This window comes from Aethalodelphis obliquidens, unplaced genomic scaffold (genome assembly GCF_003676395.1).
Source record: "Aethalodelphis obliquidens isolate GAN/ISIS:26980383/991018 unplaced genomic scaffold, ASM367639v1 scaffold4, whole genome shotgun sequence".
Classification (NCBI taxonomy): domain Eukaryota; kingdom Metazoa; phylum Chordata; class Mammalia; order Artiodactyla; family Delphinidae; genus Aethalodelphis; species Aethalodelphis obliquidens.
This window is the reverse complement of record NW_020837948.1, coordinates 41,799,704-41,824,361: the sequence shown is the minus strand read 5'-3', so window position 1 is coordinate 41,824,361 and position 24,658 is coordinate 41,799,704. Positions and strand designations below refer to the sequence as shown.

The window sequence follows — 24,658 nt, the reverse complement described above, 5'->3', positions numbered from 1 at the left end:
CCTGAAGTTTGTTGATTTGGAAAGTGGCTTCAGATGTTATCTTTACGTGTAAAAGTTAGTACATTCACTCGTTTCCCACAATAAACACCTAGAATTAGTCTTCCTACATGAAAGGGGAATAAATTAATTAAATGCATTTTTCTTGGGTACAGGTTATCTGTGAAAAAGGTAATATATCTCATCAACTGCATTTCAAAGACGCAGGCTAGCTCAACCATTCACGTGCTTAAGACAGATATTAACATACTTTAAAATCTGATATCTGATCTGTCAAGGTTTTGGGGTACCATTCTTTAAGTATATTTAATATTGGATTAAAAAGTGCAATGAAAATGTTTCTTTTCCAACATGGGTAATTCAAGATTCTTTTTGGTAGTCAATAACAAGATATGATAAATATATTCTGCATAATATGATATAACTATTTGAACTGTTCACACAACATAATATTAATGGTCAGAGATATTTCAAGTTGATTCAGTAATCTTATGCTATTAAAATTATTAAAATGTAAATGAATTACTGAATTAAACAACTTTCACTGCACTCTTAGCACAATTAATATTGTATAAAATTATCTGCATAATTATACACAGTATGTTTACATAAAACATCCAGGAAAAAGCTACAAATCAGCGGCTGAGTATAAAATATTTTAAGCTGTGCGCTGAAGTCTTCTAAATATGGAAATCTAAGTGGTTGTTTAGTATTGGTGCTTGATGTAACTGCAGACAGTTCTAAATTTTATGCTTTACTTATTTAAATGCTAAATAACCCTATACTTATTTTTTTAATTCTTATAAATATATATGATTTATAAAATGTATCTAGACTGAATGTGTTTTAAACCTCTGTGCATTATACACAAAATTAAGGGCATTTATTTCCTTCAATTAATTTACATTATGGGCTAACTACTTGAGATTCAACATTAGTTCATCAACAAAAGCCACAGAGGACATTTTAATGCAGCGTATATACACAGATATGACTAGGACAAAAGACTCGACATCCCCAGAAAATAGGAACCATTTATAGGGAATCTCATTTTATGAATAGAGTTGTGACTAATAAAATGATTTGTACAGAATTACCTGCAACTATTCTAAGGAAGGAAACACACTTGGAAATTCACATATCGAGTAACGGTGGATATTACTGTAGTTATTGCCATTCTTCCAAAACATCAGTCATAGTAATATAGGGATGAACAAATTGATTCACCTGAATAATTAACCTTACCACAGCATAACTACCTTAGGTGCAGATTAATGTTTCCTCTTCAGCTTAAGACATAAACTTACCAGAGAAATCACACTCATTAAATATACTGCAAAAATCAATTGTTTTCTGCCACTCTGAGGAATTAATATAACAACTAAGTTGTGCAGTGTTTTTAAAAGCTTATGTTCATCTGTGCCGATTAAACAGAAACAACAAAATAGAACAAAATGAAATTAACAAAGAGTGCTAATAAAATACAACTCTTCTGTTGATATCTTATATAACTTTATTCATTATTGTACAACTTTTGGTTTTTTACATGTGGGAGATTTAAAAAGTCACTCAGTGATTTTTATAGTGCAACCGTATGCTAGATAAAGATATTTAAGCTGTCAGTATAAACTGCTTCTGTTTTCATTTTGCATTTAATTTCAATGCCAGACTCAAGGCATAAATTTTTCATCACCTGCAATGCTATGAATAAAAGATTAAAAAAAGAACTGAGAAGAAATTCTAACACATGCGGTGCATGCAGCACATTGTGCAGACGTAGTATTCATAACTAGATGTTTAATTTCCATCTTTTTTTTTTTTTTAACGTCAGGAACATTATTATTTGAGTTAATACATCATGGAGCTAATTTCCAGTATTTCAGCTTTGCAGAGTTTAAGTTTACCTAGTTTGGGCCAAATAGGCCATTCATTCCACTTGAAATCTGAAGTATACACCCTAGGATTTACATGCTACTTTGTTAGCACCGCTGGATTCTATTACTCTCGTATTTCTAGAAAGGGAATATTTCAACATCATATATTTTTGTTTTATTCCATGAAATAGCATGTACATTAACCTTGCCTGAAAGTTCAAAGAACTGAGAATTACAGAAACGATCCCACCTAATATCAGTTCCTCATTAAGGCTTGCTTCGTGTTCTCAGCCGAAAGATATAATCAATCCCAAGAGGCAAAGTTATGAGCTCAGTGTTAAGGCATTTTTTTATTTAGTACTTAGGACTGTTTTCTGTAGCACAATGCATCTTCATTGTCACTTTATTAGCCTCCAAAGGACACACACACCAGAACAATTTCTAATTCTTGCCAATAGACTCTTAGTGAGCAAGAGATATGCAACAGCTCTTCCTAATCTCATCAGGAGGGCCCTGGCTTTATTAGCCTTTTCATTCTGAAACCTCACTTTCTCAGGGCAGTCAAGAACCTGTTGAGGACGTCAGGCCTGTTGGGGACAGCAAGAGTTAGTCCCTCAGATGTCAGTGACATCTAATAACATCTAGCTTAATGTCTTTGGCTCTAATTATTCATACTAATTTTTTACGGTTATTGAAATTCAATCTAGGGAAAGCTTTGGAAAAAGAATAAGCCAAACCATGTTCTGCTACATTATTATCAGTGGTATCCAATTAGCTCAGTTGATTAGCTGATAGTGCTAATGAGACCTAGATCATTGGCTCAATTCCAGGGTAGCCACTTAGTTTTACTTTGTTCGATAGTCACAGACAGATACCTCGTTTTACCCAGGTGTCTTAAGTGCTACTGGTCACCAAAATAACCGAATGAGAGAGTAAGAATGAATCAGTGCAAACCCGTCCCTACAACTAGGCTCTAGAGGGCATCGGTATCACCTTTGCGATGATCGTACAAAAATAAGTATTTTAATGAAAGAAAACTCTTTTTGGCTTATTGTTTATGACTGTAAAGCAAGCACTTTATATCTTCAAAACATTAATGGGCTTTAATTAGCTAGACTTTATAACGTCTCTATGATGTTGGCAAGTTTAATTAAACTTACTTTACAGATGACAAAGCTTAAACTGAGAGATTGAGTCACTTGTCTGAGGTCACATAAAATGTCAGGGGCATTTCTCAGATAAGAATCCCTGTCTTCTGTATCTCATTCCATCATAGTACCCATGAGACTGCTCTGCCTCTATGGAAACATCCTAAAGTCACAGTAACATGTCACTATATTATCACATTATTTTTCATTATGCCAGAAGACACAAGCTTAGTGAAAAGACATGGTAAGGCAAGGATTACAGATGTATCTCCTTTTAAGCAACATAAATGTATGGAAATTTGGATTTGTTGAACAGATAAATTAGAGGGTGTCATGTATCACTTAGTCTATGCTACCTCACATTGCTATTAACCACTTTTTTTTTGCATGTCCTAACTTCCCAACTAGACAGCACAGAGACCAGACCATGTCTTGCATCGCTTTGAATCGGTAGTAGGTATTAATAAATATTTATTCATGACAATGGCATTTGACTGGAGGGGGACAGGAGAATATAAGACTTCATACGCTACGGGAATGGTAAAATAGGGAGGGAGAGAGGCTTCATGATGGTGGGCAGGGGTGGATTTTTCCCGTTGAACTTCTGTCATTATGGCAATTCTATTTTAATATATTATAAGCAAAAGCTTTATAAGAACACCTAACACATATCCCGGATAGCCCGCATGAAGAGGATCTAGAGAGATTACACAATTAAGGAAAATTCTTGCCAAGGGTGGAATGCTTAGCATCAGGGAGAGGAGGCAAGTTGATGCAGCTGTGGAAGGTAGAGGCTTCACTTTGCAACCCCACAGCATCCTGTCAATAGGGAAATGGTGTTGTGAGATTAGTTGCTCAGTATTACAGAAGAGAAAAACACATGGTGGCGGGGCAGCGGGGAGGACAGTAAACATTTTCCATTTTATAAAGTGATTATTCATAAGACGTTTTAAAGTTGTGTGCTCTTCTCATGACTGAAGTGATCGTAAGTTAAAACTGATTTACTAGCAAGTTTCAAAAATACGGCAATTTTGTGAGTTAAAGTATGCCTGTAAAGATTTTCCTCCCCTTGGGTAGCTGACTTGGATTTGATTCTCTTAGTAAGGATCAAGTCAAGAACTATTGAGTTTGCTTTGTAACATGAGGAACTGTTTTGGAAATAGGTCTTAACACCTATGTGATCTAAGAAGGAAATGGCAGCAAACTCAAGGTATAATGTGCATATTCCTCGGACATGGGCCAATCCAAGTTTTTCATTTCAATACAGTCATCTTCTTCCTGTTCATGTCTCTCTATCATTACATCTCTGATTATTGGACTCTTTCAAAGAACAGCCTTATGGAGTCAATGGAATGGTCTTATCACTAACTCCCATAGTGGTTAGGGATAATCACTTTTTTATCTTATATATGAATAATCTGCACAAGATTATTAGAAAATATAAATTCATTTCTCAACCTTGTTAAAAACTAGAAAAAATTAAAGTCATTTAGCGCTTATTCTCAGGTGAAATATAGCATTCACTTTCATGCTACACAGATTTACAGTAAAATTACATGGTCAATATAGTTCAATTTTCATCTTCTGATTTTTAAAATAATATTAATGAATTAGAGCTTTATACTATTTGAGCTTTGAGACTTCCTTAATGTGTAAGAAAATGTACTAAACACTAGTATTTCAGGGATGGTTTCTTCCTACCGCATTTGGATTTATTAACCTAGGAAGATTCCAGGTCCATGAACCCCTTGAAAGCATATGCATATTTGGAGGGGTATATGCATATGTTGCATGTTTCTAGGCAGAGAGCTTTTCCTAGAACTTCAAAGGAGTTCTTATTTCAAAAACAGATGTAGTACTGTACATCTTCATCTTGTGTTTGCTTTTAAGAAGTTAATATTTATCTCTTTATAATACTGAAAGATACCTATATGTATACATACATGTATTCAGTGTTATTTCTTTATGAATTAGCAGGATACTCAAATGAGTTTAAGATGCTAGAATTGATGGAGTGCTTCCCAGAACTTCTGCTGCCTGTGTCCTTGTCCCCATGGTGAGCCACAGCCACCCCCCACCTCTGCAGGAGACCCTCCAACACTAGCAGCTGTGTGGCTGACAGGGTGTTGGTGCTCCGGCCGGGCGTCAGGCCTGTGCCTCTGAGGTGGGAGAGCCGAGTTCAGGACATTGGTCCACAAGAGACTTCCCAACTCCACATAATATCAAATGGTGAAAGCTCTCCCAGAGATCTCCGTCTCAACGCTAAGACCCAGCTCCACTCAATGGCCAGCAAACTCCAGTGCTGGACGCCCCATGCCAAATAAATAGCAAGACAGGAACACAACCCCACCCATTAGCAGAGAGGATGCCTAAAATCATAATAAGGTCACAGACACCCCAAAACACACCACCGGACGCAGTCCTGCCCACCAGAAAGACAAGGTTCTGCCCACCAGAAAGACAAGATCCAGCCTCATTCACCAGAACACAGGCACCAGTCCCCTCTACCAGGAAGCCTACACAACCCACTGTACCAACCTTAGCAACTGGGGGCAGACACCAAAAACAATGGGAACTACGAACCTGCAGCCTGCGAAAAGGAGACCCCAAACACAGCAAGATAACAAAATGAGAAGACAGAGAGACACACAGTAGGTGAAGGAGCAAGGTAAAAACCCACCAGACCAAACATATGAAGAGGAAATAGGCAGTCTACCTGAAAAAGAATTCAGAGTAATGATAGTAAAGATGATCCAAAATCTTGGAAACAGAATGGAGAAAATACAAGAAACATGTAACAAGGACCTAGAAGAACTAAAGAGCAAACAAACAATGATGAACAACACAATAAATGAAATTAAAAATTCCCTAGAAGGAATCAATAGCAGAATAACTGAGACAGAAGAATGGATAAGTGACCTGGAAGATAAAATAGTGGAAATAACTACCACAGAGCAGAATAAAGAAAAAAGGATGTAAGGAATTGAGGACAGTCTCAGAGACCTCTGGGACAACATTAAATGCACCAACATTCGAGTTATAGGGGTCCCAGAAGAAGAAGAGAAAAGGAAAGGACTGAGAAAATATTTGAAGAGGTTATAGTTGAAAACTTCCCTAATATGGGAAAGGAAATAGTTATTCAAGTCCACAAAGCACAGAGAGTCCCATACAGGATAAATCCAAGAAGAAACACACCAAGACACATAATAATCAAACTATCAAAAATTAAGTACAAAGAAAAAATATTAAAAGCAGCAAGGGAAAAACAACAAATAACATACAAGGGAATCCCTATAAGGTTAACTAGAGGGGTGGGATAGGGAGGGTGGGAAGGAGATGCAAGAGGGAGGAGATATGGGGATATATGTATATGTGTAGCTGATTCACTTTGTTATAAAGCAGAAACTAACACACCATTGTAAAGTAATTATACTCCAATAAAGGTGTTTTAAAAATAAAAAATAAAATTAAAAAATGAAAATTAAAAGAAAATAAAAATTTTATATGAGATGCAATTAATCAAGAATGATTAGGAGAAATAAAAATTAGGAAAATAAATACCATTGTAAAGTAATTATACTCCAATAAAGATGTTAAATAAAAAATAAAATTAAAAATGAAAATTAAAAGAAAATAAAAATTTTATATGAGATGTAGTTAATCAAGAATGATTAGGAGAGATAAAAATATGACCAAGGCAATGATTTAGACTATTAAAGAAAGAACATTTATGATAAAAAAATAAACAAAATGCTAGAATTTGTTTCTAATAATGAAAAAGAAAGGAAAGCAACACACATGACAACTAAGAAAATTTACGCTAATTGTAATATTTCTATACTAAGCACTGGAAGAGATTAACAGAGGCAGTTAAAGAAATGTCTTCCCTTGAGATATTTGAGATATAAATAAATCCTCTTTCTAAGAGATATTAGGTGTAGTTCTTCCTAGGAAGTAGTGTGCTAGACTAGAAATCTTGGGGTCCTTTCCAGGTTTATACTTTCCTCATTATGTGCTTCTAGGCAATGTAAAATAACTATTTTTATTCATTGTCAATCAAACAGATCACTTAGACACATGCTATGCTTAGCTAACCTGTCTTTTAAAAAGGAAACCTATTTTGAACCAAAATACCCTAATCACACACACAAACAGGCACAGAGGATGAGAAGAGAGAGAACTGGGTTCCCTTTAGATTTATATCACCAATTCACTGAGTTCTCAAAAGCAAGTTAATCTTGCCCCAAACCCTTGAAATATATGTATATGTTTTACTCCCAATTGCCTCAAATACAGAAAGTTGGATTTGAGATTCTTAGTCCCTATTCCAGGTTTATGCAAACAAAATTGCTTGAGAAGGGCCCCGGGAATCTACAGTGTAACAAGTGGTCCAATACACCCATGATCATGCAATTTCAGCAAATCTGGAAGGATGTTATATACTTAGCCCTTTAAGATTTTGGGATTTTGGCTAGTTGGTATGTGGTTCCTTTCTTCTGAAGATCTTCAACATATTATGTAACTCCCTGAAATCAATTTCACCTAGAGGCTGGGAGAATAATTCCAATCATGAAAGGAATTGTAGGTGAATATGCAACACAGCATTCAAGGAGTTAATTCAAAATTCTATTGTCGGGCTTCCCTCGTGGCGCAGTGGTTGAGGATCTGCCTGCTAATGCAGGGGACACGGGTTCGAGCCCTGGTCTGGGAGGATCCCACATGCCGCGGAGCAACTAGGCCCATGAGCCACAACTACTGAGTCTGTGCGTCTGGAGCCTGTGCTCCGCAACAAGAGAGGCTGCAATAGTGAGAGGCCCGCACACCACGATGAAGAGTGGCCCCCGCTTGCCACAATTAGAGAAAGCCCTTGCACAGAAACGAAGACGCAACACGGCAAAAATAAATTAATTAATTAAGAGTTAGGACTTCAACATATTCATTAAAAAAAAAATTCTATTGGCAAGAAATATAGAGGAATGGGAACATGTGTATGATATTAAAAATAACAGCTTTCTTTATTGTCCTTTAAAAATCAGTACTGATTTCAAAAAGCATTGATAAGCACAGGGTCAAAATGTTTTTTCAGTCATACTCTTGGGGATCCATTAATATATTCTTCTGGACAACTGGTTCTATTCAGATCTCACAAAAAAGGCTTTTAATTCAAAAGGGGAAGGGCAAGGTATTGGTGGAAAATTGTAAAAGGTTTATGTCTGTTTTTTGTTTTGTTTTGATTAACAAAATTGAGAGCCAAGACAACTTCTGTTTCTAATCATGTTTCTATTAACTTAGACCTTTTTTTCCCCAACCTGAAAGTGTGGGGCAAAATCTCTACAGAGTCATTTGCCCATATAACAATGCCACTTGGAGAATAGATCTATGACCAAAAACATTGTTAACAATGGACATTTTTGCCTTGGGTATGAGACCCAGTAACATCATAGTATATTTTAAATAACGTAAGCTTATATATAAAGGAGTAAATATAAATACAGGAGTAAATGCAAAGATAATGACACATCTATTGACAAACACCAGAGCTTCCCAATCAACAGGAAGTGACTGCAGGTTTAGCAACTAATCTACAAAACAATGTCAAAAATATGAGTGGTAACCTAATAATGAGAATATACCTTTCTTAGGTTTCTAAAAGGTAATGCCTAGACATACTGATGTATTTCTAGATTTTTCTTCATAGAGGAAATGCTACAGAATGAATGGCGGTCACTGCACATCAGAGGGCTGCTCTACTGTAAAGGGAAGCCCATGCAGCCATTTTGGTGTAATCTTGCACAGCTCAGTCGGTAGCTCCATGCTGACTGGTGTGTAAATTCCATTATTATTTAAAGTAAAATGCTGAATTGTTAATGTAAATTCAACTGCCCCTTTTTTGTTAAGTAAGCAGATTTACTTTTGGCCGACTCCAGGGAATAGCTTTAAATTTCGTTGGGTAGCTAAGTGATTTTCATTTGGGGCATATGTGAACATTTTTTAAAAAGATTTCCTGCAGACACAGAATTGATACTTGGAGTTTCTTCTAAATTTTATGTGCCAACTTATTTAAATTATTAAGATTGAACTAGCTTTTGATCTCAGACCATCATTTTATAATCATTTTATCAATAACAGAAGCTCGGCTTTACTATTTCTTCACAATAATTTCGTTATGCTCCAAATTCAAGATTCATACTTTTAGTGACTCTGAAGTGATTATCTTCTCAATTAATTATTCGTAAGCCTCTAGGCTTATCAGTATGGTGAATTTTAGAATGCCCCCAGTAAGAATGTAAAATCAGTCCTGAAACACACAGTATATATTATAACACTACTGTTAAACAGTCACCTAAGTTTCAGGGCGACTAAAATGTTTTCCAGTGCTCTCCATGTTGATTTCTAGTCGTATTCCCATCAATGATATATTAGCAAACTAGTAACTTAGTGATTTAGACTGATGAACATGACTTTTTTTGAAGTTTCTGTTATACAATAAATTATTTTTAAACACAATTTTTGGGTAGTTCATTTATTTAAATGACTCCTAAACCTTGGGAAAGATTAAGAATAAAGTTTTATGTCAGCTTCATTTTTAATGGCTTTCTGGTGCCTTTCTTCTATGGTAATCTAATTTATATTATCTTTAAAATCTATCATATAAATATATTACCAGGCACAATTATTCTAAGTAGTAGCATTACTATTATTTTTATATTTATACTTATTTATTCAAGTCACTCAGCATGCTATTAATGGACCATGTAGTTAGAAATCCTAATTTGTTCTTATGACTTATAATTAGTTTAAATAAATGTTAAATACAAAGTATTTTGAAGTTTATAAAAATTAACAATAATTTGTGTGTGTTACATCCATGTCCATAGATATAAAAAAAAAGATTGTCTTTCTTTCATAATATACTATAATATGGTTACAAGTGCATTGAAATTCATCTTGTTAGAATGGTAGTAATATATCCCACTAGGACTACTGTTCCTAGTAGCAATTTAAAATAATTATTGTGAGACTTGATGCTAGACATCAGGTTTGCAATAGAATTACAATGAGGGAAGTGTATTAGAGACAAAACATTGCTGGAAGAAAACTTCATAATGGCGCAATTTGGAACTAAGCCTCAATTTTACAGTAATAGATTCTCTTTATGATGGCACAAAGGAGTGAATGCACTTAGCAAATTTAAATCTATTATTAGTCACACTTTGTGGATTGCAGTACAAAAAGGAGAAAAGAAATTAGCTTTTTAAGTATGTTCTTATATAAAACAGGTTTTAGTAAGAACAGTCTTATAGAAAAACCTCCTTGCTACACTGCAGAAGTACTGGCAGTCCCTATAACAGCAGGGGGTTGTCCAGGTTTAAAAGTCTTTCCAAAATAGTTCTGGAGGTCTCTGATTTCAAATCATAAATTTCTGAAGTCAGGATACATTCAACATCAGTACATTTCTTGTTTACAGAAATACAGTATAGAACAAGAAAGACAGGTAATTTGGTCTTCGCTGCTTACTGCAACCTCTCTCCTTGAATAAAGATGTGTCTTTAGTTCACATTGCTACTATACCGGCCTTTAACGTGATTTCAATTACAGTAAGAGAACTCAACAGCGTTAGGCCAGTATGATTTGGCACTCGTCTGTGTAAAAGGAGTTTCAATAGGCAATTTGGCAAAGGAAACCAACAGCAAGAATTCAGTAGGTATTTTTAATATAAAATCAAAACACTAATAATCCAAGCTTCCATTTTCAAGTTAAGTGAAACCTTATAGCTTTGTTTTAATTACGATCCCTTTTTCCTATTTCATCCTAAAATAATACTGAGAATATCTGACAATAGTACAATTTAGTTTTAAAATAACATATATAATATTTCCATCATGTTATTGATTGGATACATAGGAATGCGGCTGTAATCCTTAAGAAATGTGAAACAAAATTCTTATCTGAGATGTTTCACATAAGTATTTATCTGTGGAAAAGAGTAGAATCACCCGGTTGAATTGAGAAAGGTTAACCATACACACAAAAAGTAATGTTGGTAGATTGATGGGATAAGAAAGCAAGGGCAAAAAATGAATGGTCACCCATAAAATAAAGTCCTACACAACCTAAATGGGGCAGATATAAATAAAATTAAACGGTCCAAAGACTTTGCTAAAAACAGCATTTTCTTATAAATCATTCACATTTACTGCCCATATTAACACTTAATATTGCTTTCCTATGATTTTGTTTTTGCTCTGTTTTGCCTCTGTTTAATAATTCGAGTACACTTTTATCCTACCGGGCTCCAGTTAGCAGTTTATACATAGGTTCATGTCTGCCAGCATTCAATTAATCCCTAAAATACATACTCTCGTTCTTTCACTTCAAAGACATCACCCTCTCCAAGTTTTCCTCCCACTTCTCAATCTTCAGTATGTGGTATATACCTCAGCTTTGGGTCTTATCTTTCCTTCTACATACTCATCCATTCCCACAGCTTCAGTTAACATTTATGTGCTGATGACTCAAATCTATCTCTTTACTGAGCTCCAGACCCATACACCCATCTCCTACTGAGTATCCATCTCTCCTCAGGTACTCCATAGGCATCTCAAACTTAGGGTGCCCCAAAATGAATCTGGCATTTACTCTCTCCCTGAACCCAAATCTATTTTTTCCCACGTGTTGTTCATCTTAGTTAAGCATTTACTCAGCTGCCCAAGCCTGAAAACTGTATATCATCCTGGAAACATCTCTCTTCTTTCTTCCATTTTCAACCAATCCTCAAGTTCAGATGTTTTTACCTCCTATTTAACAAACTTGTTTATTTCCATCTATTCCCATTGCCACTGTCCTAATTTGGGCCACCATCATTTCTCTACAGAATTATTCTAACAGTCTCCAAATGGTTTTACCTCACCCTGATCCAATCCATTTTCCATGTTACAGAAGGAAGATTCCTTCAAAATCAAAACACATAAGGGAAATGACTGAAAAATATGATTGCATAAATTAAAAAAAAAATCTCTTCAGGAAAAAATTCCCAAATAAAATCAAAGATAAATCATAAACTTGGAAAAATATTTGCAATACATAGAGCAAAGAGTTAATGTTGCTAGTCAATAAAGAACTCATAAATCAATATCTAAAAGAAATAAAGGCAAAGGACATAAGCAGCCAGTTTGCATAAAAATAAATGGGATTTAAGAATCTGAAAAGATGCATGGGACTTCCCTAGTGGTCCAGTGGCTAAGACTCTGCACTCCCAATGCAGGGGGCCTGGGTTCCATTCCTGGTTGGGGAACTGGATCCCACATGCCACAACTAAGAGTTCACATGCCAGACTTCCCTGGTGGCACAGTGGTTAAGAATCCGCCTGCCAATGCAGGGGACATGGGTTCGATCCCTGGTCCGGGAATTGATCCCACATGCCGCGGAGCAACTAAGACAATGCACCACCACTACTGAGCCTTCACTCCAGAGCCCGCGAGCCACAGCTACTGAGCTTGCATGCCACAACTAATGAAGCCCGTGCACCTAGAGCCTGTGCTCCACAAGAGAAGCCACTGCAATGAGAAGCCCATGCACCGCAACGAAGAGTAGCCGCTGCTTGCTGCAACAAGAGAAAGCCTGCGCACAGCAACGAAGACCCAATGCAGCCCAAAATAAATAAATAAATAAATTTTAAAAAATAGAAGAGTTCGCATGCTTCAACTAAAGATCCTTCATGCCACAACTAAACGTCCTGCATGCTGCAAATAAGAACCGGCAAAACCAAATAAATAAATATTAAAAAAAGAATCTGAAAAGATGCTTAATCTCACTCATTGGAAAGGAAATGTAAATCAAAATTACAAATCACTTTATACCTATAAGATTGAGAAAAACTTAAAAATTTGAGCATGTGGGAAAAATAAGCCCCATCACATATTATCAATGGGTATGTAAATTAGATAAATGAACGAGGATGCTTATTGTAACAAGTTTTACGATATGTAAAATGGAAGATAATATGAATATTCATCAAATGAATTTTGGTTAAACCATTTGTGGAAATGCATATTCTGGAATGTTAGGCTGTAGTAAAAAAGAACAAGGTGGATCTTAAGGAGGTCATATGGAAAAATCTCCATGTTATATTTTTAAGAGGAAAAAGTGAGGTAGAGAACAGTTTGTACAAAGTGCTCTTATTTGTGTAAAAAAGGATATGTATACATATACATGTATATGTATGCATAGATAGAAATTCTCTGAAAAACTGCATAAGAAATGTTCACAAGGAAGGATGTAGGGGGAGGGATAAATTAGGAGGTTGGGATTAACACATACACACTGCTATAGATAAAATAGATAACCAACAAGAACCTACTGTATAGCACAGGGAACTCTACTCAATATTTTTTAACAACCTATAAGGGAAAAGAATCTGAAAAAGAAAAAAAAAAAAATAAAGATATATATAACTGAATCACTGTGCTGTACACCTGAAACTAACACGACATTGTAAATCAACTTATACTTCAATTAAAAAAAAAAAGATGTTCACAGTGATAGCCTTTGGGGAGCCCTTTTATGCTGTGGCATGTGCTATTGATACTTTTTCAATAAGTGAAAACACCTAGTTATAAACATTACAAACACTATCATGCCATTCTCACCTTTAAAAACTTTCATGGCTTCTAATTACTGTTAGGATGACATTCAGGTTCCTTAAAAAAGCTCACATGACATTTAAGACAGGGTCTTAGCCTCATAGTGACCCTTTCTCTCACCACTTCCCTCTCTCAAACCCTACCTCTGGTCACAGGAAACATCTTCAGTTCCTCAAAGGTATGTGGAACAATTCCTTCTACACGGTTCACTTTTTCCTGTCTAATTATTCATGCTTCAGAAAATGTGAAAGTCTCTTTGGCCAGGAAGGGTTTTCTGATCTTCATATCCTTTTTAATGTTTAATTACATGTCTTTCCTACCACTAGATCACATGCTCCATGAAGACAGGGACCATACCTCCCTTGCGCACAGTTATAAACCCAGTGATAAATGTAATGCCTAGTCTTCAAATAACTGGATGTAGATGAACAGAAAGAATTAAAAGGAATTTGACTGATTTATTGTTAAGCAGCTACAATGTGGCCAGTCTTTAGTAGTGATTTTGGAAGTAAAAGAGAAGGTAAAGAATGAGCTGAAAGTGGGGAGTTTGGGTTGCAAAAGCACACAAAGCTGCTCAGGATAATTACAAGTATGCGAAGAACATTGAAGGAACATTGAAAAACTGATCAACGGGTTAAAAAAGTGTGGAATTTGGGAATGGGAACAGAATGGGAAGGGATGAATAAGGGTAGATTTCCTGATGAATGTGGGGTTTTAACTTGATCTTTAAGTAAGATGGGAAAAGGATGAAGGGTTTTGGAAATAAGAATGGAAATAAGGAGGAAGGGTTTTCTAAGTGAAGGCAAGAATGTAAGCAAGAGAACAGTGAGGCTGTAGAGATGCAGTTCCCCTAAAAAGTTGCTTTGTTTCTGCTCAAAGGGAGACTTGGCCTGCTCTATTCCCTACAGCTTTGTGATGATGCCATCTCAGACCTAGTCTAGAGGTACTACGTTCTCCAGAAATGGGCTCTGGAAGACATACTAGAGGAGGTTCCCAGTGGCCACCTTGGGATGGAAACATTATTGCTGAGCTGAAACCATTATTGCTGGTGCCCAAACCTGTCCACCTTCAGGATAACTCTGCTGAGTTTCTAGGCTACTAGGTGCTTTGTAACTCTTGAAAGAAACATCAAAGCGTGGCTCATTTTTCCCCCTTTAATTCCAGTATTCAAGTCTTCAAAAACTTTTTCTAGCAAATGATACGTCATTTCTGCCTCTTTCACTCCACCTCCGCTGCTGCCACTTGAATCTAGGCTTCATCGCTTCTTTCCTGGAGAACTTCTTGATTTCTTACATCATTCCTTCCCACTTCAGGTCCATTTTCTCCTCACATCTGCAGGATATGATTTCTGTGCTAGGCACTCTCTTTTTTTCACACTTCACATGTTTTCTCCACTGGTGATCATTTGCTCCCATTTCTTCAACAATCACCTGTACACTAATGGCTCTCAAATTTATGTTTTGGGCCTGAACTTTCTCCTGAATTTCCAATAGGAAACTGAACATGTCACAGGACAAATTCCTTCTCTTTCCCCAAGACCTTTTTCTACAGTATGTCTCATCTTGTTAATGCCACCACCTTTGCTCTGAGTGGAACAGGCTACAAGCATTGAATGATCTTTTGCCTTTTCCACAATCACTTAACATATTTTATTACTTCTTCTTCCAAACGTTCCTTAAATTGTTTGCTCTTTTTTCACTTCTGCTGCACTTCAGGGATTCCAGTCCTCAGTATCGCTGGCTTAGTCTTCTCATTGTTTTCCAGGCTTGCAGTATTTCCACCTCTAGACCATGCTCTGATCTGCCGGGACAACCTCATAGTAAGAAGCCTCCAATGGCTTACCAAAACATAAGGTATAAGGATTGTTGCTGCTACCTGAATCCAGTTGACATTTCTGGTCTTATATTTCCAACCAAACTTCCCATATTTCCAACCTTCTCAAGATAATGAGCCACTCTCTATTTTTAAACAGTGCCAAGTTTTCCCACATTTCTGGGCCTTTGCCAATGCAGTTTTCTTAGCCCAGTGTATGCTTTCTCCCGTTTCTAGGTGGCCACCACCTATAACTCCTTTCATTTACTCTCACAAGTCATCTCTTGTAATTTTTTTCTCTTTGCCCCCAAGTCGAATTAATTGATTACTTATCTGCATTCTGATAACACATTAAACACACACACTGGGACTTCCCTGGTGGCACAGTGGTTGGGAATCCGCCTGCCAAAGCAGGGGACACGGGTTCGAGCCCTGGTCCGGGAGGATCCCACATGCTGCGGAGCAAATGGGCCCGTGCGCCACAACTGCTGAGCCTGTGCTCTGGAGCCCACGAGCCACAACTACTGAGGCCCGCGCGCCTAGAGCCAGTGCTCCACAACAAGAGAGGCCACCGCAATGAGAAACCCACTCACCATAAGGAAGAGTGGCCCTCGCTCACCGCAACTAGAGAAAGCCCACGCACGGCAACAAAGACCCAATGCAGCCAAAAATAAATAAATAAATAAAATTTAAAAAACAAAACAAAACAAAACACACACACAACAATGTGTTAGGACAAGATGTTTGGGATCATCACTACTGTGTGATCAAATCACAAAGCTGGTTCAATGACTAAACCCGGAGTTCTTTGACTCCTCCAAGTGCCTAGCACAGTGTTTGGCACAGGGTAATCATTTAATACATGTGTGTTCAATGGAGGACTAGATAACCTTCTATGGCTTTTTCTACATCAAAGTTAACTTTCTCAGATTGGCAATCAAAGAACTCTTTGAAATTGTCCATTGCTCCCCCAACATCATTTCTTCATTTGCCTTAGAAACAGGGCTCTGTGCCTCATGTAGATCATAAATATACTTTATTTGCATTTATATCAATTTCTAAACTTTTGCTTATACTATTTCTCCTACTTGGAAAGGGTTCTGCCTCCTCAACCTGCATGAAGTTTCTAAGCACATGTCTCTCTGCAACTTAGAAACCCTCTGGAACTCTGCATTTTATGCGGGCTATCTACTCATTTTGTATTCCCTTAGATCTACACCTTTTGTATGACATGATTCTTTACACACAAACACACCTCACACACACATGTATATTTTATTCTATAGGTTGAACCTATGAAATAGCCAATATCCAAAAATTCTGACCTACAAAAATGGCAATTTCACATGGTTCAACCTAATTATAAACTTTCTGAAGGCAAGTTGCCACAACACAAAGTTTTGGGCGTGGGGGGTTTGGGGCACAATTCTATGCAGACAGTAGGTCAGAGATTCTCAAAGTGAGGTCTGTGGACCCCTTTGGGTCCCTGAGATCCTTTTAGGGGTTCATGAAACAAACAATTTTCATAATGATACTAAAATATTATTTGCCTTTTTTTTTTTCTTTTTTACTGTGTTGAAATTTGTAATAATGCTGCAAAAGCAATGGTGAGCAAAACTACTGGTGCCTTTGCACCAATTAATGCAGTGGCACCAAACTCCTCTAGAGTTCATTGTATTCTTTGCTGCCTTGCACTTGTATTTTTTTTTTTTTTTTTTTTACAGCCGGGATGACTTAGGGATGCCCTTAATGAGGTAGTAAAAATAACCCATTTTACTGAATCTTGACAATTGAATATACATCTTTTTAATATTTTGGGTGATGAAATGGAAAGTACACATAAAGCACTTCCACTACATACCAAAGCACAATGGTTGTCTAGAGGAAAAGCACTTGTGTGGTTGAGTTACAGGCTGAACTAGCCACTCTTGTCCTGGAATACCACTTTTACTAGAAAGAACAACTGACAGGTATCTGATAGATATTTTCTCAAAGATGAACAACATAAGACAGTCATTTCAAGGAAAGCAACTGATGGTATTTGTTGCCAATGATAAAATTCAAACATTCAAGCAAATTCAAAATTCTGGAAAACTTGTATCTGCTGCCATAAACTTGACAGTTTCCTAGCATTTAAAGAATTTTCTGGTGAGATTAGTGGTGATAAAAAACAATTATAAGTTTTGATATTGTATAATGAAATATGTCAACATTTAAAGATCTGTATAATTCAGTGAGCCAGTATTTTTCAGATGAACAATACCTGAAGTTACTAAATGTTACATGGTAAAAGATTCTTTGAAGTGCAAAGTATGGTCTCAGATTCCACATAGCAATTAAACTTTTAGAGGCCACACTTGTTGAGTTTTGGTGTAGTATTAGAAAAATACCCACACTTATCTGAAGTAGAAATAAAAACATTCCTATATATTTGTGTGAGGCCAGACTTTTTTCCCTATACTTCAACCAAAGCATCAAACCAAAACAGATTCAATGTGGAAGAAGATACGAGAATCCAGCTATATTAAGTCAGACACTAAAGAGATTTGCAAAAAGCAATGTCACTCTTACATTATTTTTTTGTTTTGAAAAATGTAGTTATTTTTCATAAAATGTTATTTATGTTCATATGTAACTGGTTTTATTATTATTTTCAAGTGAACTAACATATACTTTAAAAATTTTAAGTTTTAGTTTCTAATACGGTAAATATCAGTAGAAATAATCCTCATAAATGAAAGCTTTGGGGGGATCTTCAATAATTTTTAAGAATGTAAAAGGGTCCTGAGACCAAAAATTTGAGAACCACTGCGGTAGATGCTCATTAAATGTCTGGTGAGGTCCTGAATCAATGAAGCAATACAAAGGAAACAAGGAAGGTTGTGATTATATATGCTGAGATATGTGATTAGGGGTTCACTTTTGTGGGCTGCCTCAAATACTAGGCTGTTACCATTCCTGTCACCATACTGAGAAGTGAATGAGGATTAAATCCTACTCAGTTTCAGAAAGCAATGAGGTGTTCCATTGGCACATCAATTGAAACTAAGTTTTAAATGGAAGTAGGATTAATTATTCTTTAAAAATTACAAATGAAAAAGGACTCACAGAGTAAATGTCCCCCTCATCTGGCACTGGTTCCATATATCAGGCAAAATCTTCAGGAACAACTCGTAGACTTCCCTTAAATTGCTTTAGAAAATGTGAGTTATGAATACTACTACAAGGTACATTTCCTGGGAGGCTGGATCACCAAACACACAACACTGGGAAGTAGTCAGTCTGCTAGCATTGAAGTTGTGCTCTCACAACATAACTCCTTTGGGCAGGATGGGTGTGGGGAATGGATAGCTTCATGGTGAAGTCAAGTGGGGCAACAAGGAAAGCGAGGCAGGAGCAGTTCTTCAAAGGAGCACTGAATTATCAACACAAAGTCAAAAACATGTGGCAAATTGCTGACTACTAAGAACCAACAACAGCCAACAGACTGGTCTGCTGTGCCACAAACAGAAACACCGTGGCTCTTTTTGAGCAAAGGCATTGGGCCAAATGAGACTACGAGGCAAATAGCAGCTGCTGCCCATAACAAAGGAGACTACAATATGTTTATGAGAAAATAATTGTCAGTCATGCTTTGCCTACCTATTCAGCTACACCTGCACAGATATACATCAAGAACCCAATCTTGAAAAATAAAGAAGCTTTCTGAGGAACAAATGGCACACAAGTTCTCAGTAAACACCTCTTTTTCTTTCCTTTTTTTGAGAGAGTTAGCTCCCGTCATACTTTATTTTTGCCTCTTTTGGCATAAATTGTTTTCAGCCTGGTATTCTAGTTATACTTGTACAAATTTGATTTTTCCATCTCTAGTGGAAGACCACTCATTTAATTTACCCTTCGAAGTCCATAGCACAGTGCCATATACATAGTAGGTGCTCAATAAATACCTGCTGAATAAATGAAGTCTAAAATTAGCAAAATGGCTTCATTAATATTGCAAAACAGAAGATGGTAGTGTGGGAAGATGCCAAGTTAGAGTCTTCCCACAACTAGGGCGCCTGCCAGCCACTGGTGGGGGATCCTGATGCCCAAGGAGATGGGAGGAACCCCCAAGTAAACCAGTAGGACGTGGGGGGACTGAAGGGGGAAGGAGAAGTGGAGGCGAGACAGAATTGACGCCCCTGAGGCTGGGGAGACCAGGAGAGGCAGGCAGGAGGGGCCCCTGGGAGGAGCTAGAGGGGAGCGGAGGGCATTTGCCCACCCACCTGGGCACGGGGAGCCTACTGAGCTCCCCGGCCAGTCTCCTGCCTGCCAAAGCCCCCTCCAGGCCTCGTGGATCCTTGGGGGCATATGAGGGAGGCTGAGGATATCAGGAGAGGCCGGCGGGAGGGGCTCTCGGGACCAGAGGAGCAGGAGAGGAGAGGAAGGCGTTTGCCCCACCCACTCGAGCCCAGGAAGCCTGCTGGGCTCCCAGGTGAGGTCCTCCACCCTCTGAGACCTGGGGTGGGGGGCACACCTGGGCCCCTCTGTTCCACTGAGCCTAAGCCCCAACCCCCACAGCCCCTCAGGGCCTTTTCCAGCCCTGTGTGTCCTACGCATAGGCCCCGCCCACTGCCCAAACCTTGCCCTTGATTAGGCCCCACCCTCCACAGCCAAGGCCTTCCCCCTACCCTTTTTTTTTTTTTTCTTTTCCCTCCTCCTCTTTTTTAACATTGTGGTACTGTTGTACCTTCTGGTTGTTGATTCATCCATATTTTTATTTGTATATTCTTCCTAACATATCTGTTAGTGTCCTAGTCTGATTTTATTTTTTACTTTGTTATTGTTCTGTCTCTCTTTTTTGTTTTTTGCCACCCCACACGGCTTGCGGGATCTTGGTTCATGAGCCAGGGGTCAGGCCAAAGCTCCCGTGGTGGGAGCTCTGACTCCGAACCACTGGACTAACAAAGAACCTCAGACCCCAGGGAATATTCATTGGAGTGAGGTCTCATGGAGGTCCTCATCTCAGTACCAAGACCCAGCTCTACCTAAGAGCCTACAAACTTCAGTGTTGGAAGCCTCAGGCCAAACAACCAGTAAGACAGGAACACAATCCCACTTATTAAAAAAAAAAAAAAGACAGGGCTTCCCTGGTGGCGCAGTGGTTGAGAGTCCGCCTGCTGATGCAGGGGACGCGGGTTCGTGCCCCGGTCCAGGAAGATCCCACATGCCACAGAGCGGCTGGGCCCATGAGCCATGGCCGCTGAGCCTGCATGTCCGGAGCCTGTGCTCCACAACGGGAGAGGCCACAACAGTGAGAGGCCCACATAACGCAAAAAAAAAGACAGCAAAAAAATATGTCACAGGTGAAGGAGCGAGGTAAAAACCTACAAGACTAAATAAATGAAGAGGAAATAGGCAATCTATCTGAAAAAGAATTCAGAGTAATGACAGTAAAGATGATCCAGAATCTCGGAAACAGAACAGAGGCATGGATTGAGAAAATACAAAAAATGTTTAACAAAGATCTAGAAGAACTAAAGAACAAACAAACAGAGATGAACAACACAATAACTCAAATGAAAAATACACTAGAAGGAATCAGTAGCAGAATAACTGAGGCAGAAGAATGAATAAATGAGTTTGAAGACAAAATGGTGGAAATAACTGCTGAGAAGCAGAATACAGAAAAAAGAATGAAAAGAATTGAAGACAATCTCAGAGACTTCTAGGATAACACTAAATGCACCAACATTCAAATTATAGGGGTCCCAGAAGAAGAAGAGATAAAGAAAGGGTCTGAGAAAACATCTGAAGAGATTATAGATGAAAACTTCCCTAACCTGGGAAAGGAAATAGTCAACCAAGTCCAGGAAGAACAGAGAGTCCCATACAGGATAAACCCTAGGAAAAACACACCAAGACACATATTAATCCAACTAACAAAAATTAAATTCAAAGAAAATATATTAAAAGCAGCAAGGGAAAAACAAAAAATAACACACAAAAGAATCCCCATAAGGTTATCAGCTGATTTTTCAGCAGAAACTCTGCAGGCCAGAAGGGAGCGGCAGGATACACTTAAAGTGATGAAACAGAAAAACCTATGACCAAGATTACTCTACCCAGCAAGGATCTCATTCAGATTTGATGGAGAAATCGAAAGCTTTTCAGACAAGCAAAAGCTAAGAGAATTCAGCACCACCAAACCAGCTTTACAACAAATGCTAAAGAAACTTCTCTAGGCAGGAAACACAAGAGAAGAAAAAGACCCACAGAAACAAACCCAAAACAATTAAGAAAATGGTAATAGGAACATACATATTGATAATAACCTTGAATGTAAATGGATTAAATGCCGCAACCAAAAGACAAGGACTGGCTGAATGGATACAAAAACAAGACCCATATATATGCTGTCTACAAGAGACCCACTTCAGACCTACGGACACATACGAACTGAAAGTGAGGGGCTGGAAAAAGATATTCCATGCAAATGGAAATCAAAAGAAAGCTGGAGTAGCAATGCTCGTATCAGATAAAATAGACTTTAAAATAAAGACTGTTACAGGGTATAAGGAGGGGTGCGACATAATGATCAAAGGATCAATCCAAGAAAAAGATATAGCAATTATAAATGTTTATGCACCCAACACAGGAGAACCTCAATACATAAGTCAAATGCTAACAACCATGAAAGAGAAATCGACAGTAACACAATTATAGTAGGGGACTTTAACACCCCACTTACACCAATGGACAGATCATCCAAACAGAAAATAAATAAGGAAACACAATCTTTAAATGACACAATAGACCAGATAGATTTAATTGATATTTATAGAACATTCCACCCAAAAGTGGCAGAATACACTTTCTTCTCAAGTGCACACAGAACATTCTCCAGGATAGATCACATCTTGGGTCACAAATCAAGCCTCAGAAAATTTAAGAAAATTGAAATCATTATCAAGCATCTTTTCTGACCACAATGCTATGAGAGTGGAAATCTATTACAGGAAAAAAAAAAACTGTAGAAAACACAAATACATGTAGGTTAAACAGTACACTACTAAATAACCAAGAGATCACTCAAGAAATCAAAGAAAAAATAAAAAAATACATAGAAACAAATGACAATGATAACACAATGACCCACACCTATGGGATGCAGCAAAAGCAGTTCTAAGAGGGAAGTTTATAGCAATTCAAACTCACTTCAAGAAACAAGAAAAATCTCAAATAAACAATCTAACCCTACACTTAAAACAACTAGAGGGCTTCCCTGGTGGCACAGTGGTTGAGAGTCCGCCTGCCGATGCAGGGAACACGGGTTCGTGCCCCGGTCTGGGAAGATCCCACATGCTGAAGAGCAGCTGGGCCCATGAGCCATGGCTGCTGAGCCTGTGTGTCCGGAGCCTGTGCTCCACAATGGGAGAGGCCACGACAGTGAGAGGCCTGTGTACCGCAAAAAAAAAAAAAAACAACTAGAGAAAGAAGAGCAAAGAAAACCCAAGGTCAGTAAAAGGAAAGAAATCATACAGATCAGAGCAGAAATAAATGAAATAGAAACGAAGAAAACAATAGCAAAGATCAATAAAACTAAAAGCTGGTTATTTGAGAAGATAAACAAAATGGATAAACCCTTAGCCAGACTCATCAAGAACAAAAGGGAAAGGACGCAAATCAATAAAATTAGAAATGAAAAAGGAGAAATCACAACTGACACCACAGAAATACGAAACATCCTAAGAGACTACTACAAGCAATTCTATGCCAATAAAATGGACAGCCACGAATAAATGGACAAATTCTTGGAAAGGTACAATTTTCCAAGACTGAACCAGGAAGAATTAGGAAATATAAACAGACTTATCACAAGCAATGAAATTGAAAACCTAATTAAAAATCTTCCAACAAACAAAAGCCCAGGACCAGATGGCTTCACAGGCAAATTCTATCAAACACTTAGAGAAGAGCTAACACCCATTCTTCTCAAACTCTTCCAAAAAATTGCAGAGGGAGAAATACTCCCAAATTCATTCTATGAGGCCACCATCACCCTGATACCAAAACCAGAAAAAGGTATCACAAAAAAAGAAAATTATAGACCAATATCACTGATGAACATAGATGCAAAAATCTTGAACAAAATATTAGCAAACAGAATCCAACAACACATTAAAGGGATCATACACCATGATCAAGTGGGATTTACCCCAGGGATGCAAGGATGCTTCAATATATGCAAATAAATCAATGTGGTATACCACATTAAAAAATTAAGGAATAAACACCATATGATCATCTCAATAGATGCAGAAAAGCTTTTGACAAAATCCAACAGCCATTTACGATAAAAACTCTGCAGAAAATGGGCAGAGAGGGAACCTACCTCAACATAATAAAGGCCATATATGACAAACCCATGGCAAGCATCATACTCAATGGTGAAAAACTGAAACCATTTCCATTAAAGATCAGGAACAAGACAAGGATGTCCACCCTTGCCACTCTTACTCAACATAGTTTTGAAAGTCCTAGCTACAGCAATCAGAGAAGTAAAAGGAATACAAATTGGAAAAGAAGAAGTAAAACTGTCACTGTTTGCAGATGACATGACACTGTGGAGATAAAATCCTAAAGATACCGCCAGAAAACTACTAGATCTAATCAATGAATTTGGTAAGGTTGCAGGATACAAAATTAATGCACAGAAATCTCTTGCATTCCTATACACCAGCAATAAAATATCGGAAAGAGAAATTAAGGAAACACTCCCATTTACCATGGCAACAAAAAGAATAAAATACCTAGGAATAAACCTGCCTAAGGAGGCAAAAGACTTGTACTCAGAAAACTATAAAACACTGATGAAAGAAATCAAAGATGACATGAACAGATGGAGAAATATACCATGTTCTTGGATTGGAAGAATCAACATTGTGAACATGACTATACTACCTAAAGCAATCTACAGATTCAGTTCAATTCCTGTCAAACTACCAATGGCATTCTTCATAGAACTAGAACAAAAAATGTTACAATTCGTATGGAAACACAAAAGACCCTGAATGGCCAAACAATCTTGAGAAAGAAAAACGGAGGTGGAGGAATCAGGCTCCCTGACCTCAAACTATACCACAAAGCTACAGTAATCAAGACAGTATGGCACTGGCACAAAAACAGAAATACAGATCAATGG

General features: G+C 37.6%; 1 protein-coding gene across 5 annotated transcripts in view; it reads right to left on the bottom strand.

Moving 5' to 3' along the window:
• The window catches only part of KIAA0825 (KIAA0825 ortholog), a 398,483-nt gene that overhangs the window by 87,938 nt on the left and 285,887 nt on the right, over positions 1-24,658 (bottom strand). For 2 of the 5 annotated variants that reach the window (XM_027100608.1, XM_027100604.1), the window contains exon 20: positions 1,486-3,838. The exons of 2 other annotated variants lie outside the window; for them this stretch is intronic. In XM_027100608.1, the coding sequence (XP_026956409.1) occupies positions 3,646-3,838 (193 nt within the window). In that variant the 3' untranslated portion in view covers positions 1,486-3,645. Of the gene's footprint in view, positions 1-1,485; positions 3,839-24,658 lie in introns of those variants that run through there. One more of the 5 variants, XM_027100603.1, reaches the window with a different exon arrangement.